Here is a 17,457-nt window from a genome sequence, read left to right on the forward strand (position 1 = left end):
TCACTGCCTCCACTAAATTAAGTACTTTTTAATCTGCTGTGCTGGAGTCACTCAGCGTGCTGACAAAATGTTACACTGACTGAGTTCAGGTTAGGACAGTTTAGTGCAGCCGAACATTTTATGATGGCGTTTTAGGGCCACTGTTAATAAAACTAAAAATAGTGGACTTCGAGAATAAATTCGTACTGTTTACGGAAAAAAATTGTAATATTCCAAGAATAAAGTAATAATATTTTGATAATAAAGTAGTAATATTTTGAGAATAAAGATGTAATATTTCGAGAAATAAAGTTGTAATATTTCGAGAAATAAAGTCGTAATATTTCGAGAACAAAGAGAATCAAGAAATCAGTGATCATTAATATAATATTGGGATAATACTGCTTTATTTCTCTGAGACAGTCTTAAGAAAGAAATTTTTCGGTGTTTTTACTTGCTCAATATATTACAGTTGTGTGCAAAGGTTTGAACATAAAATTAGAAAATAAGTTAACACGTCCTCTACAGAGAACACATTTCTACACATATTAATGCACAATTATTGTTTATTTACTGAATTCAACATATAGGGGGGAAAACAGGAAACATAAAATGTGGGCTGTGCAGAAGTTATAGCTCATTTTATATTTTTAAACTCAGTAAAAGGAAATTGTTCACTAAAATGTGCAGAATAAGTCGCGTTTAAGAGCTTGTTAACTTATTTTCATTTAGAAAATGAACAAAACATGCAGTTTGATCAAACTTGCGCATTTGACTGTATGTAAGGTGTTCTATGTGAAGAGATAAAGGTTTAGGATTAACAGGTAAAAGTTCTCAAAACAGCACGAGAGCAGCGCAGTATGGAAAGTTTACCCAGACTAAAAACGTTTGGAAAGTTGTATCAAAGCATTGCTTGATGAATAAACAGATGATGGTTTTATTTGGCACATTGGGTCATGATGAGCAGGTTTGGGTCTGTTTTGGACTCAAAACTTCATGATGTGGGTTTGGGCAGAATTATTTCGGGCTCGGGTCAGGTGTGGACTGGCCAGATTGGGTCAGGTTTGGGTCGGCTCAGACTTGGACAGGAAATTCTCAGGCTGTATTCTGGTTCAGGCTAAAATATCAGGCTCTGTTAAAGCTCTACCCCAGGTCCCCCTGCAGCTACGCCCCTGACCCGCACAGGCCTCACAGCCTCCACATCAGTCCCAGAACATTATAAAGGAAACATCTGTCCATCCTGTGCTGTTGGTGGGGCTTAATGTGCCTTTGGGTTCATGTTATGTGTAGAGTTCACTGTAGCACTGGATATTACGGTCAATTATAATAGATTATAATAACATTATTCTCTCTCTCTCTCTCTCAGCCTGCTGTAGCTGAAGCGTATCCCCTCTCCTGGTGATTATTCGGTGGTAATGATGGCCCCCCCTAAGCGCGGAGGCCGGGGTCTGTCCTTCCTTTTCTGCTGTATGAAGGGCAGTGACCACCCGGAGATTACGTACCGTCTGCGGGAGGGCAGCAGCTTCACCCTGCAGACCATGGAGCCCGCCCTGCCCATGCCCCCCACAGAGGAACTGGACGCCATGTTCTCCGAACTGGTGGTGCGTACTCATCTCCCTCATCACTCCTTCTTCTAGCAGCGACCATCGAACTGTTTACTGTTGCTCCTAATTAGACAAAAAAACCTGTCAGCCACATTAGTGATAAAAATAAATAAATAAAACAAGAAAAGAAGTTTCGGGGGCGACTTTGAGAAATCGGTTCATGAGGCGGCTCAGACTGTGAGACAAGCGGCCAAAATTTCGGACATGTCAGAAATCCGTCCGATCGTCTGACTGCTCAATCGGACGGTCGCTTTAATCGGATTAATCGGAATCGGCATGGCAAACAACGGCTGCTGAAGCTGAAATTCAGCCCGATCATGAAATTCAGTCGGCTCCAACAAAATCGGGCTTAAAATCGCAGTGTTTGATTAATAAATCAAATCAAACAACTACAAAACTAATAAAAACGTAAAACTAAATCAAATAAAACAGTACACTGATTGTATATGTGCTACAAGACTGTGGATTTTGGCTGTTTATTTGGGATTATGATATGTGACAACAGAGAACTGACAGTCATATCAGATAGTAAAGCACTGGAATCTCCCAAACGTCGCAAGCTAAAGCAGACAGGCTAGCAGACATAGCTGTAGACTACACACTACCTATAGAGGAAGTACTGAACTGAAAGATGTGTGCACTTCCATTACTGTACAGCAGCACAAGTCACTTCATAAATCATGTATGATATCTTTTGAAGTTCTCTGCCTCTGTCTCTTGAAATGCAACAGGTACAAGCTAATACAGGCCCTTAAGAAAGCCTAGCCTGAAAGGAAAAGCTAAAGTGTGGGCTAATTAGTAACAGCCTGTCAGTCTGTTGGGGTAAAACCCTGTCTGTAAGTGCTCAGAGACTGAGACCGTCAGTGTAGCGAAACGCTCAGCATGTGTAATTAAATTTGATTTAAACACATTTAGGATGCTTTGCTGCAGTCAAATCAAACGCTTAGTTAGCGATGAGTCTTTGGAAGTCTGCGCTAATGAAGCTTGAGGGAAATTTGGAGCTCAGCCAGTCTGAAAGTAAAGTCTGTCTTTACTTGCTGCTCTTAAACACTGTTATGGTAACCGTGCTGTGCGTGTCTAATAAACAAAGGCGAGGTGCTCTATGAAACGTGCTAATGACACGAGCTGACGGTGCCTCAGGTTAGCTGACGCTGCACAGGGGCTTAGCTGTGTCCTATTTTTAACTGTTTTAAAAACATCATCATAAGTATTTGCATGAATTTGTTAAAATCTAATGTGCATCATTTGATCTTTTACCCTGAATGTAGTCTGGTCTAGTTAAGCAATGGAAACCTCACCATTTAGCATGCTGCTAACTCTAAACCGTTAAGTCAAGTCAAGTCAAGTCAAATTTATTTATATAGCGCCTTTTACAACAGATGTTGTCACAAAGCAGCTTTACAGAGAATCAGGGTCCGCGCCCCCAGTGAGCAAGCCTTGGCGACAGTGGCAAGGAAGAACTCCCTCAACAGGAGGAAGAAACCTCGAGAGGAACCAGACTCAAAAGGGGAACCCATCCTCCTCTGGTCGACACCGGATAACAGCACAGACACAAAACAGTATAAGTAGATACAGTTTAACACCACTGTGCAGTGCGCCGGCCGCATCTCAGGTCAGACCCTCTTAGGACAGGCAGCCGCTCAGCTCAGGGAAGAAGAGGGGGAGAGGGAAAGAGGGGGGGGTAAGAGGGACATAGTTAGGAAAACAAATTAACCAAAGGCTCGACTAGACAGGTAAGTTTTTAGCCTAGACTTAAAGATGGAGGCTTGTCTGAGTCCCGAACACAGACTGGTGGGCTATTCCAAAGCTGGGGGCTTTGTATGTAAAGGCTCCTCCTCCTGACGTAACTTTATTAATTCTGGGTACTAATAATGAGCAGCACCTTGTGATCTAAGTGGGCGTGTCGGTTGATAATAGGAAATAAGGTCACTGAGGTACTGAGTGCAGGTACTGCATACTTACCGTTACATACTTACCTCAGACTGCTTTTTAGCCATTATTATAGTGTGTCCTTCAGTGTCAAAACCACTTAAGCAAGTCTGTTAGACATTACTTAACAGCTTCACATTGTTTGAGGTGAGTGTGTGATGCTAATTGTTGGTATATAACAAAGTCCTTATTGGAAAGTATGTCCATTCAGCAGCCGCCTTGGCAACACCGCCGGGCAGTTATTTCCAGCCATACAAGACTAGACTCCCATCTCCCTGAATGGGGAGAGAGCAAAATACTCGAAACTGAAGGTCAAATTACTGTTTCAAAAACAAATTTGAAATCTCTGGTAAAATTGGACAAAAATCTCTTAAATATTTGCAGCGTTTGGCTCAGTAACGCACAAAAAGCACGATTTTTGGGATTATTCTGGCTACGGCGGATTATTAAAGGGCGGGACTTTCTCAGTAAGCAGACGCCATGTTGAGCATTACAAGCATCCAAGTCAACCAGTGACTGGTTTCCACATTTATAACGGGATGTGAGCTGTGTCCCAATTCAGGGGCTGCATCCTTCAAAGGCTGCGTAGACCCATGAAGGCTGATCTGAAATGAGACGGTCTGCTCTACGGCGGATTTCCTGTTTGCGTCACAGCACCGCTATCCCCGCCCTCACCGCCGCGTCACGAGACTCCCCTCTTGTCAAGTTCTTTTAAAGTTCTTTAAAGATGGAGCCACAAACTTTAAGTTTTTTTAATAGTCTCCTGCTGTCTTATAAATCGCTCTGTCGGCCCTTTGCTCTCTAAAACAAAACAAAACGTAGCGTAAGTTTTGCTTCAGACCACATTGGCTTTTTTAACATCTGTATCATTAGCTATTCGACTCAGTTTAAACCCAATACTTACATTCAAAGTGTCTCCTCAGCCGCCGTTCGCTCCTCTGCTGACGCTACGGTGTTTTTGAATCTTCGCCGCCACGCAATTAACCATGGGATATGTTGGCTGGCGAGGGATCCACCCGTTGGATCCTTTGTTGCCATGACACATTTCTCGGCCACATGTGATGAAGCCTTCTAAATGGGACAGCCTAGTTGTACCGCTGTGACACAGTCGGCCTTCAAATGCAGCCTCTGAAGGATGGAGCCCCTGAATTGGGACGCGGCTGCAGTCTTCTATTACTTGTTAGGTACATTAGCTTCATAGCTCCTGTGCTAAAACTAACTTAGACACCAAACTTGGCTGACTGAATACATTTGAAATAACAGGCAAAACAGTATAAACTTGATAATTTTGCAAAACTATCATTTTAATGATTAAACTGAGAGAAAACCAAAGAGTCACTTTGACTTTTGATATAATCAAGTGTAATTGATGGACAAAAAAACAGAGAGTCTAAATTCAAATCTATGCTGCATATAAATTCACCCTCAGTTTTGGGGAAACTCATAACGGAAGCTGATATGTGATGGTGTAATTTCAAATCTTACACAACCCAAAAAAGTTGGAACGCTGGGCAAAATGTAAATAAAATCAGAATAAAATGATGGGCAAATCATTTATCCCTTGTGTGGTGTTCAGGTCTGGGGGACCATTTTCAATGTTTACCAAAAATAAAAATGATGTGATTTATTATTATTTCAACCTCAGATTCTTGGTCTTTGCTGATTTTCTGTGAAGATCATATAAAATAACCCATTTTCAGTGTCTTCACTCTGTTCACCCCCCACACATTTATATTACACATGTGGTGTTGGGTGAACCTGCGGGGAGTAAAAGTGTGGAGGTGCTGTGTCCTTCACTCTGTTCTCCTCCTACATGGCCTGCTGTTAGTGTGTGTGTGTGTGTGTGTGTGTATGTGTTTGTATATGTGTGTGTGTGAGGGTGGAAACATGGACAGGCTGCTGACTGGCTACAGCTGCTAAAGGAGAACCCTACGCTGGACACTGATATTTTAAACATCTGTATTTATTATAAAAAACAATAATATGGTGGGTCCAGCGGCCCAGTGAGTAACAAACACATCAACACCACACAAGGGTTAAACGCCATGTGTTAAACACAAGGCCTGCGGGCCAAATCAGGCCCATGGCACAACCCTATTCGGCCCCTAAATTATTTTAGTTTTCTATTAATATTAGCTCGTTTCGCTGAGCTGCACTACAGTCCCCAGCATGCACTGCAACATAATGTGCACTCTGACCCCCTTCCCTGAACAACAATCTATGGGACAGCAGTTACACAAAGAGCAAATATATATCTAATTTAAGCAAATAGGCTGTTTTAAATTAGCTGCCTCCTGGGGGCTTTTAAATAGGTTTAACACTGATCTACTGTAGCTTACTGATTTATACAAAACATTATTTTTTAATAGTTTAAGTATTAAAAGCCTATTTTGCTGTTGCAGTTTTGGCATATTTTGAATAAACAATGGCAGGTGAGGTCAAATGTTAAGCAGAAATGAAATAAAAACTCATCTGGCCCACAGATTTGTTGAGATTTTTTAATGTGGCCCTTTTAGTGGTTGGGTTTGACACCCCTGGTTTAAACCCTACATTTAACTGAAAATGGTACAAAAACAGCAGATCAAATGTTGCAACTGAGAAATTTTGTTTTTTGAAAAATTCCAATTTGAATTTGATGCCAGCAACACATTTTTATACATGCAAGTGGAATTAGCTCAAATGGTAGAGCGCTCGCTTAGCATGCGAGAGGTAGTGGGGTCAGTGCCCGCATTCTCCAGCGTGGCCTCTTCCACATTAGCGTTATGAACATTTGGAGGAAAATTGCCTTACAAGTATGTTTTTGTGGGGGCAGTCGTGGGCTGGAGGTTGGGGAACCAGCCCTGTGACCGGAAGGTTGCTGGTTCGATCCCCTGAGCTGACAGTACGTGACTGAAGTGCCCTTGAGCAACACACCTAACCCCCAACTGCTCCCTGGGTGCTGTGGATAGGGCTGCCCACCGCTTCGGGCAAGAGTGCTCACTGCCTCCTAGTGTGTGTGTTCACTAGTGTGTATGTGGTGTTTCACTGCACAGATGGGTTAAATGCGGAGGTGAAATTTCCCCAATGTGGGACTAATAAGGGTCACCTAATATTATTATTAATAACATTAAAAAGTTGTAGCTGTAGTTCTGAAAGTGAAATGTTTTCCTGTTCATGCTTGATACAGGATTTCAGCTTCTCAGCAGTTCAGGGTCTCCTTTGTCACATTTTTCATTTCATAATGCACAAAATGTTTGGACTGGAAATCTCATTTTTATGAATCCGCTTGTAAATTTTTATATCTACAGTGAAGCTTTTGTTCCATTACTGAAGATCTTGACTAAACTGGATGGTGTTTTTATTTTGTTCGAGGCTGTAAACATCAGCTGCAGTCAGTTACAACAGACACACGACGCGGCTTCAGCCGACTGAACTCTGTGTTTCTCAGTCATTCCTCTGTTTGCCCAGTGAATCGATGTTTGTCCTGTTTATCTGCAACACAGAGAATTCTCCACTAATAGTGCATTAAGTTTGTTAAGTGGGTTTTTGGACAGTGCCCGGCCCCTCATTAGCCTCACAGACTCCAGACTGTGTCCGAATAAATATGAGGCAGTATTGTGTGGCCGTCAGCCTGGGATCACACTACTATTTTAAAAAAATGAAATTACAAATTTCTGTTACTTTATAGCCTTCCGCCCAGTGACTGCTGGAATAGGCTCCAGCTCCCCCCACGACCCAGAAGGATAAGCGGCTTAGAAGATATGTGTGTGTGTGTGTGTGAGTGTGTGTGTGTTACTTTATATACATTTAAACAGGAATTCAATCTGCTTTTCTTAGTAAGTAAATTGTTGAGATGTAATCAGAGTGATTCAGATGGTTTGGTGTGAAATGGTTCAGATGTCTTTACAGTGGTGGTGATAGGAACCAGGGGTCGCCATGACTACAACACAAGTATAGATATTTTATTTACTATCCAAAACCACCAGTGAACCTAAGCGCCCTCTGTGTAACCCTCCACTGTGGATACACTTTTTAGGTCGAAACCTTCTTAAAACTATCATAAAACAGTGTCTCAGACATCAGGCAGCGTATTTATAACCATTTCATGTAGTAACTTTCTGTGAGGGAGCTTTTAGAGGTGGACGTCTGGTTCCCATCACCACCACTGTGAACAATTCTGACTCGGTAAGTTTCTCTAGAACAGAGCGTTTCACACCAAACCACTCTGAACGACTCTGTTTATATCTTACATATATAATAATGATGAAATTTTGAAAAATTGGTAGGATTGTCCTGTAATGCCTCTAAAACCTCCCTCACAGAAAGTTATTATATGAAATAGTTTTGAAAACACTGCCTGACGTGAGACATTGTTTTATGATGGTGTTGAAACAAGATTTTGGGTTAAAATGTATTTTTTAAAATCCATTGATGGTGGAGAGATGCGCTCTGAATGACTCTGCTTCCATCTTAACCACTTAATTGTGCAGGAATTTTGAAAGACTTTCTTTTAATAACTCACAGTGAGTTTATTATTATATGTATTTATTAAAAATGCTTTCAATCCAAATGAGTGGCATTACATATAAAGAGAAACGCCTACCTTGTACATCCACTCAATGGCCGCTTTATTAGAAACACCTTATCGCTCCACTGTGTAGGTGTTCAATTACAAACTGTTGCTGCACAGTTTATCAGCCCCACTCTCCCCCATTCATCATTGGTCAGTTTCTGACCACAAGACTGCTGTTGTCCAGATATTACGTGGGTGGTGGATCCGTCTCAGCACAGCAGTGACGCTGACGTGGTAGTGTGTGTTGCGCTGGTACGAGTGTATCAGACACAGTGGTGCTGCTGGAGTTTTTACACACGTCTCTGTGTCAGTGTCACTGCTAGGTTAATAGTGGACATCCACCCAAAAATGTCCATCCAGCAGTGGCTCTGTGGACAGAAACTGACCACTGATAAAGGGCTAGAAGATTACTAACACAGATAGATCATCGACAGATGAGCTACAGTCTCGTACACCAGCAGCAGGGTGGAGCAGGTTCTACAAGAGAGGGGTTTCTGATAAAGTGGCCGAGGAGTTTAATTGTTGTTGTTTTTTTAAATGACATGAAATTTGTGTTTCCTCTTTAAGGATGAGCTGGACCTCACAGATAAACACAGAGAGGCCATGTTCGCTCTGCCTGCCGAGAAGAAATGGCAGATCTACTGCAGCAAGAAGAAGGTAAGACCTTCTGCAGAACATCAGCTCTAATGTGCTCGACTGTGAGAATGCAGATCATATTCTGGGCCGTGTTAGAAATTATTTTAAGTTGCTATAAAAAAAAGAGCTGATTAAACATCTGGAGAGAGAAAGAAAAAGAGAGAGAGAAGGAGAGAAAAGAGGAGAGAGGCGAGAGAGAGAAAAGAGGTGAGAAAGAAAGAGAGACAGAAAGAAACAAAGAGAGAAGACATAAGAGAGAAGGGAAGAGAAATGATGAGTGAAAGGAAGAGATAGGGAGACAGAAAGAAATGGAGAAAGAGAAAAGGAGTGAGAAGGGGAGAGAGGAAAGGGTAGAGAAAAGAAGAGAGGAAGAGAGAGAAGGGAAGAGAAAAGGAGAGAGAAAAAGAGAAAGAAACGAAGAATGAGAGGGCAGGAGAGAGACAAAAGAGAGCTAGAGAGAAAGAGAGAGAGAAGGGAGCGAAGGAGAGAAAAGAGGAAAGAAAAACAAGACAGGAGAGAGAGAGAAAGACAAGGCGAGAGAGAGAGAAAGAAAGAGAGAGAAGGAAGCAAGAAAGAGAGAAGGGAGCGAAGGAGAGAAAAGAGGAAAGAGAAAGACAAGGCAGTAGAGAGAAAGAAAGAAAGAAAGAGACAAGACAGGAGAGAAAAAAAGAAAGAAAGACAAGGCAGGAGAGAGAGAAAGAAAGAAAGACAAGGCGAGAGAGAAAGAAAGAAAGAAAGACAAGGCGAGAGAGAGAGAAAGAAAGAGAGAGAAGGAAGCAAGAAAGAGAGAAGGGAGTGAAGGAGAGGAAAGAGAAAGACAAGGCAGTAGAGAGAAAGAAAGAAAGAAAGAGACAAGACAGGAGAGAGAAAAAAAGAAAGACCATGCGAGAGAGAGAGAGAAAGAAAGACAAGGCGAGAAAGAAAAAAAAGAAAGACAAGGCAGGAGAGAGAGAGACAGCGACAGTGTGAGAGTGAAAGAGACAGAGAAAGGGCAAGAAAGAAAGACAAGGCAGGAGAGAGAAAAAAAGAAAGAAAGACAAGGCAGGAGAGAGAGAAAGAAAGAAAGACAAGGCGAGAGAGAGAAAGAAAGAAAGACCATGCGAGAGAGAGAAAGAAAGAGAGAGAAGGAAGCAAGAAAGAGAGAAGGGAGCGAAGGAGAGGAAAGAGAAAGACAAGGCAGGAGAGAGAAAGAAAGAAAGAAAGAGACAAGACAAGAGAGAGAAAGAAAGAGACAAGGCAGGAGAGAGAGACAGCGACAGTGTGAGAGTGAAAGAGAGAGAAAGAAACAAAGGGGGAGAAAAGGAGAGGAAAGAGTGAGAGAAACAAAGAGAGAGAGACAAAAGAGGGCAAATAAGAAAAAGGGGGAGAGTACTGAGAGAAGGGGAGAGAGAGAGAAAGAAAGACAAGGCAGGAGAGAGAGTGTGAGAGACAGTGTGAGAGTGAAAGAGACTGAGTGAGAGGTGATTCAGAAAGAAGGGGAGAGGGTGAAAGAGTGAAAGAGTGAGGGAGAGAGAAAGAAGAGAGCGAGTGAGTGAGAAAGAGAGAGAAAGACAGAAGAAAGGAAAGAGTGAAAATAGAGTGAGAGGGTAGCAGAGAGAGAGCTAGAGTAAGAAGTAAGACCCTCAGAGTTGAAGGGGTTGCGAGAAAGTGATAAGAAATGCAATAAGGAGAAAAAATGGAGTGTGTCTGAAGAAGTGACAGAGAGATTGGGAGAGAAAAGAGGAGTTACTCGTCCGTTAAGTCCTTTTTCCTCTTCGGTGCCAAATAAAGCAGATGAGAGCAGGAGAACAGGAGTCCCGTCTCCACTACTGTCCTCTTACAGCGACAGTTCAGCCAAAAATCTAACTGATACCGTTTCACCTCTTAGTCTGAATGTAGTCGATCAGTAAAGACGTGTTTGGTGCCTGAAGCTCTAAAGCTACTGTAGCTAATCTGTCTAAATATTTGTCAGATTTTATTCTGAACATATCGAAATGAAGCGTTTTAAAACTGCATTATTAAAGAAGAAAAGTAGATGAAACAGCAGGAAAATGCTTTTTAAGTTGTCCTTAAAGGGTTAAAGACTCCAACTTCACATCCAATTTAGAACCATGGATGAAAGCAGCGTCGTTAATCACTGTACAAACTCATTTTTGTTGGAGCAAACGAAATGTCGGCCGTTAACAAGTGAGTTTATCTCCTGCTCTGTAAGAGACAGTGAAGGCACGTGCCTCATCAGCTCCACCAGCTCACAGATTACTAACAGATGTGGCAAAATGGGCAGAACCCACAGAGAACCCGCTTCAAACCACAGACCGTGTTGTGTTTGGAACCAGACGAAGGTTAACTTACAGACACGAGCTCCAAACGAAAACACCTTCGCTATATTAATCACTGGTTGTATCAGTGCGGCTCATACAGACTTCAGAGGAGATGCTTTGATCTGGGCAAGCACTCAGACATCAACCAGTCATACATTCATACTCATTCAGAAGGAGCCAACATCTCAACCTGAAAACACGAGTGAGGAACATCTCAACCTAAAGACGCAACTGTACCTTCTTTAAAAGTGATGGTTTGGCCAAAATACAAATGTACACACTTTTCCCTCTTTCCTCAAACGTAGTTGATCAGCCTAAACATGGTTGGTGTCTGATATTTGCTGATTTAGTTTTACCCTGGTGCAGTGATGCTACTGTAGCTAACGAGTGATGGAAACTTACACCCCACCAATTAGCTTCTGACTTGCAGCCCAGAGTCTCACGGTGCGTGGCCCAGTTAAACTCATGCACTGCGGTGAAAATCTCACAACATTCGGCCCAGTCAAACTCCAGTGCCGTGGTCAGAAAGTCTTCCAGTGTGCAGCCCAGTTGAGCTTTCACTATGGCGAAAAGTCTCATGACGTGGCCTGGTCAGACTCATGCACTGTGGTGAAGATCTCCTGACATGTGGCCCAGTCAAACTCCTGCACTGTGGTGAAAAGTCTCCCGACATGCGACCCAGTCAAACTCCTGCACTGTGGTGAAATGTCTCCCGACATGCGACCCAGTCAAACTCCTGCACTGTGGTGAAATGTCTCCCGACATGCGACCCAGTCAAACTCCTGCACTGTGGTGAAATGTCTCCCGACATGCGGCCCAGTCAAACTCATGCACTGTGGTGAAAAGTCTCCCGACATGCGGCCCAGTCAAACTCCTACACTGTGATGAAAAGTCTCCCGACATGCGGCCCAGTCAAACTCCTGCACTGTGGTGAAACGTCTCATGACATGTGGCCCAGTCAGACTCCTGCACTGTGGTGAAAAGTCTCCCGACATGCGGCCCAGTCAAACTCCTGCACTGTGGCGAAAAGTCTCCCGACATGTGGCCCAGTCAGACTCCTGCACTGTGGTGAAAAGTCTCCCGACATGTGGCCCAGTCAAACTCCTGAACTGTGGTGAAAAGTCTCCCGACATGCGACCCAGTCAAACTCCTGCACTGTGGCGAAAAGTCTCATGACATGCGGTCCACTCAAACTCATGCATTGCGGTGAAGATCTCCTGACATACGGCCCAGTCAAATGAATGCACTGGGGTGAAAAAATCTCCCAACATACGGCCCAGTCAAACTCCAGCACCACGATGAAAACTTTACCAGCATGCCGTCCATTCAAACTCTGCTACCGTGGTATAGAGTCTCGCGGCTTGTTGCCCAGACACTAATGCAGTGAGTGGTGTCCTGGTTCGCGGCCCAGTCAAGCTCCTGTGCTGCAGTAAAAAGTTTCACGGCTTCCGGCCCAGTCAAACTTCACTACTAGGGTGTGGAGTTTCACACCTCATGGCCCAGTCAAACTCCTGTACCATGGAGAAAATTCTCCTGGCTCGCTGTGGTGAAAAGGGTCCCAGCTCGTGATCAAACTCATGTTCAGTGGTGAAAAGTCTCTTAACTCTATAATGAAGGATAACACTGCTGTCTTGAGATGGAGGGTCCATACAGACCACAGACTGACCAGTGAATGTGTGGAATGATGTTTTTTTGTGCTTTATTAATGAGAGTGTCTCTTTCCTATCAGCCTCCAGGGCTTACTCTGCACCCTGAGGTCCAGAATAGTTTAGATAAATTGCATAATTGCAGAACATGGCTATAAAACAATAAGCGTACTTGTTGAAGACATTCCTGGACGCTTACGGTCAAAATGCTGTGGTGTTCATTGGAGGTTTGGACCTCTGGACACGCGCACTCTTTCCCAGAGTTACATAGTCTTGTGCTGAATGAGGCAACAGTTGGATATTATAGATGTCAAAGCCCAGTACACTACAGTATTGTTTCCTCTCCGCAGTCTTTTAAAGAACCGATTGTTGGAGTTGTTGCTTGTTGGCTTTTTTTTTATCCATCGCCAGGACTGGAGTCGGATCCAAGCTTCAGAACGTTCAGAAATTCAGGTCTACAATCCAAGAATGTGTGTGAGCTTCAGTGTTAAAGGGTCAGCGTTAAATACACTCAAACACACGATCACACAAACACTCGTTTATTTTATACATTCTCAGGACATGGGGTCAAATATGTACATGTATATATACATTTAAAATACTTATTTATAAGTATATAATGTATGTGTGTGTGTGTGTGTGTGTGTGTACACCGATCGGGCATAACATTAAGACCACCTCCTTGTTTCTACGCTCATTGTCCATTTTATCAGCTCCACTTACTATATAGGTGCACTTTGTAGTTCTACAGTTACAGACTGTAGTCCATCTGTTTCTCTGATACTTTGTTAGCCCCCTTTTACCCTGTTCTTCAGTGGTCAGGACCCCCATGGACCCTCACAGAGCAGGTACTATTTGGGTGGTGGATCATTCTCAGCACTGCAGTAACACTGACGTGGTGGTGGTGTGTTAGTGTGTGTTGCGCTGGTCTGAGTGGATCAGACACAGCAGTGCTGCTGGAGTTTTTAAACACTGTGTCCACTCACTGTCCACTCTATTAGACACTCCTACCTTGTCGGTCCACCTTGTAGATGTAAAGTCAGAGACGATAGCTCACCTGCTGCTGCACAGTTTGTGTTGGTCATCCTCTAGTCCTTCATCAGTGGTCACAGGACGCTGCCCACAGGACGCTGTTGGCTGGATATTTTTGGCACTGAGGTGTTTAAAAACTCCAGCAGCACTGCTGTGTCTGATCCACTCAGACCAGCGCAACACACACTAACACACCACCACCACATCAGTGTTACTGCAGTGCTGGGAATGATCCACCACCCAAAATAGTACCTGCTCTGTGAGGGTCCATGGGGGTCCTGACCACTGAAGAACAGGGTAAAAGGGGGCTAACAAAGTATCAGAGAAACAGATGGACTACAGTCTGTAACTGTAGAACTACAAAGTGCACCTATACAGTAAGTGGAGCTGATAAAATGGACAATGAGCGTAGAAACAAGGAGGTGGTCATAATGTTATGCCTGATCGGTGTGTGTGTGTGTGTGTGTGTGTGTGTGTGTGTGTGTGTGTGTGTGTTCCTGATGTATTAAGCATGTAACCCGTATAAAACAAGAATGTTCTAAGCCTTATCCTAAACCTAACCCTAATCTTAACCTCGAGAACCAAAAAGAAATGGTTTGGTACACATATAAACACAATTGTACACATACATGCTCCTTCCTAGTGCAAATCTTCAGTCGTACACACACCTACTCACACTCACATTGTTTCCCACACTCACAGTCCACATGTTTGAAGTTGCTCCAGTGTAAACCTAAGAAGCCTTCAAACAAAACCTATCTTGGCTGATTGACTATATTTGTGATAAGAAACTGTGTAAATTAGATACTTTGCCAAGCTTTAAGCATTTGCTTTAATAGACCTGTTTGACTTACTAAATTTGACTTTTTGTTAAATTGTGCAAATGTTATGATTGTGTGTTTGTTTTTTGGGAAAATACATGCAAACCAAGCCCAGTGAAGCTTGTGTCACAGCTAATCTGCTTTATTTCTTGTTGATGTGCAGGAGCAGGAGGAGAATAAAGGAGCAACAAGCTGGCCAGAGTATTACATAGACCAGATCAACTCCATGGCTGCTGTAAGTGCATCTCTGGCTTAAAACATACATTTACTTTCAATATTCAGTGAACTGACACCAGTGGTAGAAATGCAGTATGTCATTAATAGAGTGATGTAAAGGTGTTTTTTACACTCAGTGGCCACTTTATTAGAAATACCCACCTTGTGCTTCCACTCAGTGGCCACTATATTAGAAACACCTACCATGTGCTTCCACTCACTGGCTGGCCACTTTATTAGAAACACCCGCCTTGTGCTTCTACTCACTGGCCACTTTATTAGAAATACCCACCTTGTACTTCTACTCACTGGCCACTTTAATAGAAATACCTACCTTGTACTTCCACTCACTGGCCACTTTATTGGAAACACCCGCCTTGTGCTTCCACTCACTGGCCACTTTATTAGAAACACCCACCTTGTACTTCTACTCACTGGCCACTTTAATAGAAATACCTACCTTGTACTTCCACTCACTGGCCACTTTATTAGAAACACCTACTTTGTGTTTCCACTCACTGGCCACTTTATTAGAAATACCTACCTTGTACTTCTGCTTACTGGCCACTTTATTAGAAACACCTACTTTGTGTTTCCACTCACTGGCCACTTTATTGGAAACACCCGCCTTGTGCTTCCACTCACTGGCCACTTTATTAAAAATACCCACCTTGTACTTCTACTTACTGGCCACTTTATTAGAAACACCCACCTTGTACTTCTACTCACTGGCCACTTTAATAGAAATACCTACCTTGTACTTCCACTCACTGGCCACTTTATTAGAAACACCTACTTTGTGTTTCCACTCACTGGCCACTTTATTAGAAACACCTACCTTGTACTTCCACTCACTGGCCACATTATTAGAAACACCTATCGTGTACTTCCTCTCACTGGCCACATTATTAGAAACACCTATCTTACGCTTTCTTTGACTGGCAACTTTTTTAGAAACACTTACTTTCTGCTTGTGGTGGTCACCTTATGGGGATGAATGGGGAGTAGGGGGGCTATAGTCTGAGGGGGCTAGATGAGCTACAGTCTGTATCTATACACAGCAAGGTGGAGCTACAAGAGAGGGGTTTCTAATAAAGTGGCCAGGGAGTGAGTGTATGTGTACTTTGGTAAACAGCTGTAGATTTTTAGGGGGCATTTGTTTACGTATTTATTTAAAGAGGCAGTGAGAAAGTAAGCCATGGTGCAAAGCAGGTCACAGGCAGTGAAACACTCAGTGTGCAGTGTGTGGAAGCCACGGTGATAAAGTTAATTGACTTTGTGTTGTTCTTGCTTTTGGGAAAGACTTATCAGGCATGTGGAGTAATGAGTGTTCATAGATGGCGCAGAGTACAGATACAGTTCTGTGTATATTTATCTTCTACGCTCAGCTTCATGTTCATCAGTGTGTGTTTCTTGTTTCAGGTTTTTTTGCCTAAATAATTTTACACACTGTTAAAACCACATATTGAAACTCTTGTGGCTGAAAAGGTGGTTTAAACACCTGGAAGAGTGCTGACATCACAGCAAGGGGATGAAATGGGCGGGGCTGTAACACTTTACTCAAAGGGTATCTACATAATGCATTTCTAACATCTTACATAAACACTGTATAACATGTTAGCGAATTTTTAAATCAACAATTATAAAGTATATGGGTTTTACATGACGTTAATGTCATTTTACTGTTATACGTTTTTCAAAATAAAAGTCCTCTTTTTTTTTTTTGAAAAAGTATATTGTTTTCAGTAATCTGCCTCATTTCCGGACAGCCAAAATAAAAATGACCGGCTTTACCCATTTGTGCATTAAGTGCTTTAACACTCGGGTACGTTTCACTTTTCAGTTTAGACTTCTTTTTTATTATTTGTTTTTTTTCTTAAGCATGAGTTGCTTTGCATGTCACTTTACTACACGGACAGTAAATTACTCATATGCTATGAACAATCATTCAACTGAATCATTCGATCTTCGCATGATGGTGGGACTCACTGCATGAAGGAATTTTACAGGGCCATAATACTCATCCATTCCCTGTAGGTGCTGGATAGTCACATGAATGTGAGTAGATTACTTTGCATTGCAGTTTAAAGATCCACACAACATGCATTTCAGTCTGGTTAACTTCCATCACTTTTAAAGTAAAGATAAAACAGAATTGATTAATCCTTGGGATAACAGTGATAGCATTTAACCCCAGGAGAGCTACACTTAGAACAAACAACGTTTTCCTCAACAGTGTATAGACTGTCAAACTGGCCATATGGCACAGTAACGTTTTAAAGAAGACAGAATAAAGAGGAGAAAGAATAACCAAGTGCAAAATACAAATGCGTAAGAAGAAGCAAGTAATTAAAAAGAGGCTTAAAGTATAGACGAAATGTGCCGAGTGTTAAAGCGCTTAACAACCAAAGGGGTCAAACAAGGTCATTTTTATTTTGGCTGTCCAGAAATGAGGCATTGCACTGAAAATGATATAGTTTGCTCCCGAGTGGCGCAACTGTCTGAGTGTTGGCTTGAGTTATCATCATGAGGTGAGTTATCATCATGAGGTCGATGCCTGGTGATGCTACATCCGTCCTGGCCAGGAGTCCAAGAGAGCACAACTGGCCTCGCTCTCTCTGGGTGGGTAGGATGGCCCCCCTGTCTCCCCCCCATCACTCAGCGCGATGCTACTCAGTGCAGGCGTGTGTTAGGTGACGTAACAGATCTGGCGGTTGGCGCTTTCCTCCGAGCGCGTTCAGC

The 17,457-nt window shown here is 42.8% G+C and overlaps 1 protein-coding gene across 3 annotated transcripts in view; it reads left to right on the plus strand.

Annotated features, from left to right (window-relative positions):
- Positions 1–17,457, plus strand: part of daam1a (dishevelled associated activator of morphogenesis 1a) — a 116,205-nt gene that overhangs the window by 46,525 nt on the left and 52,223 nt on the right. For all 3 annotated transcript variants that reach the window (XM_036594113.1, XM_036594114.1, XM_036594112.1), the window contains 3 exons: positions 1,346–1,580; positions 8,632–8,721; positions 14,663–14,734. In XM_036594113.1, the coding sequence (XP_036450006.1) occupies positions 1,395–1,580; positions 8,632–8,721; positions 14,663–14,734 (348 nt within the window). In that variant the 5' untranslated portion in view covers positions 1,346–1,394. The remainder of the gene's footprint in view (positions 1–1,345; positions 1,581–8,631; positions 8,722–14,662; positions 14,735–17,457) is intronic.

Source organism: Colossoma macropomum, unplaced genomic scaffold (genome assembly GCF_904425465.1).
Source record: "Colossoma macropomum unplaced genomic scaffold, Colossoma_macropomum, whole genome shotgun sequence".
Taxonomy (NCBI): domain Eukaryota; kingdom Metazoa; phylum Chordata; class Actinopteri; order Characiformes; family Serrasalmidae; genus Colossoma; species Colossoma macropomum.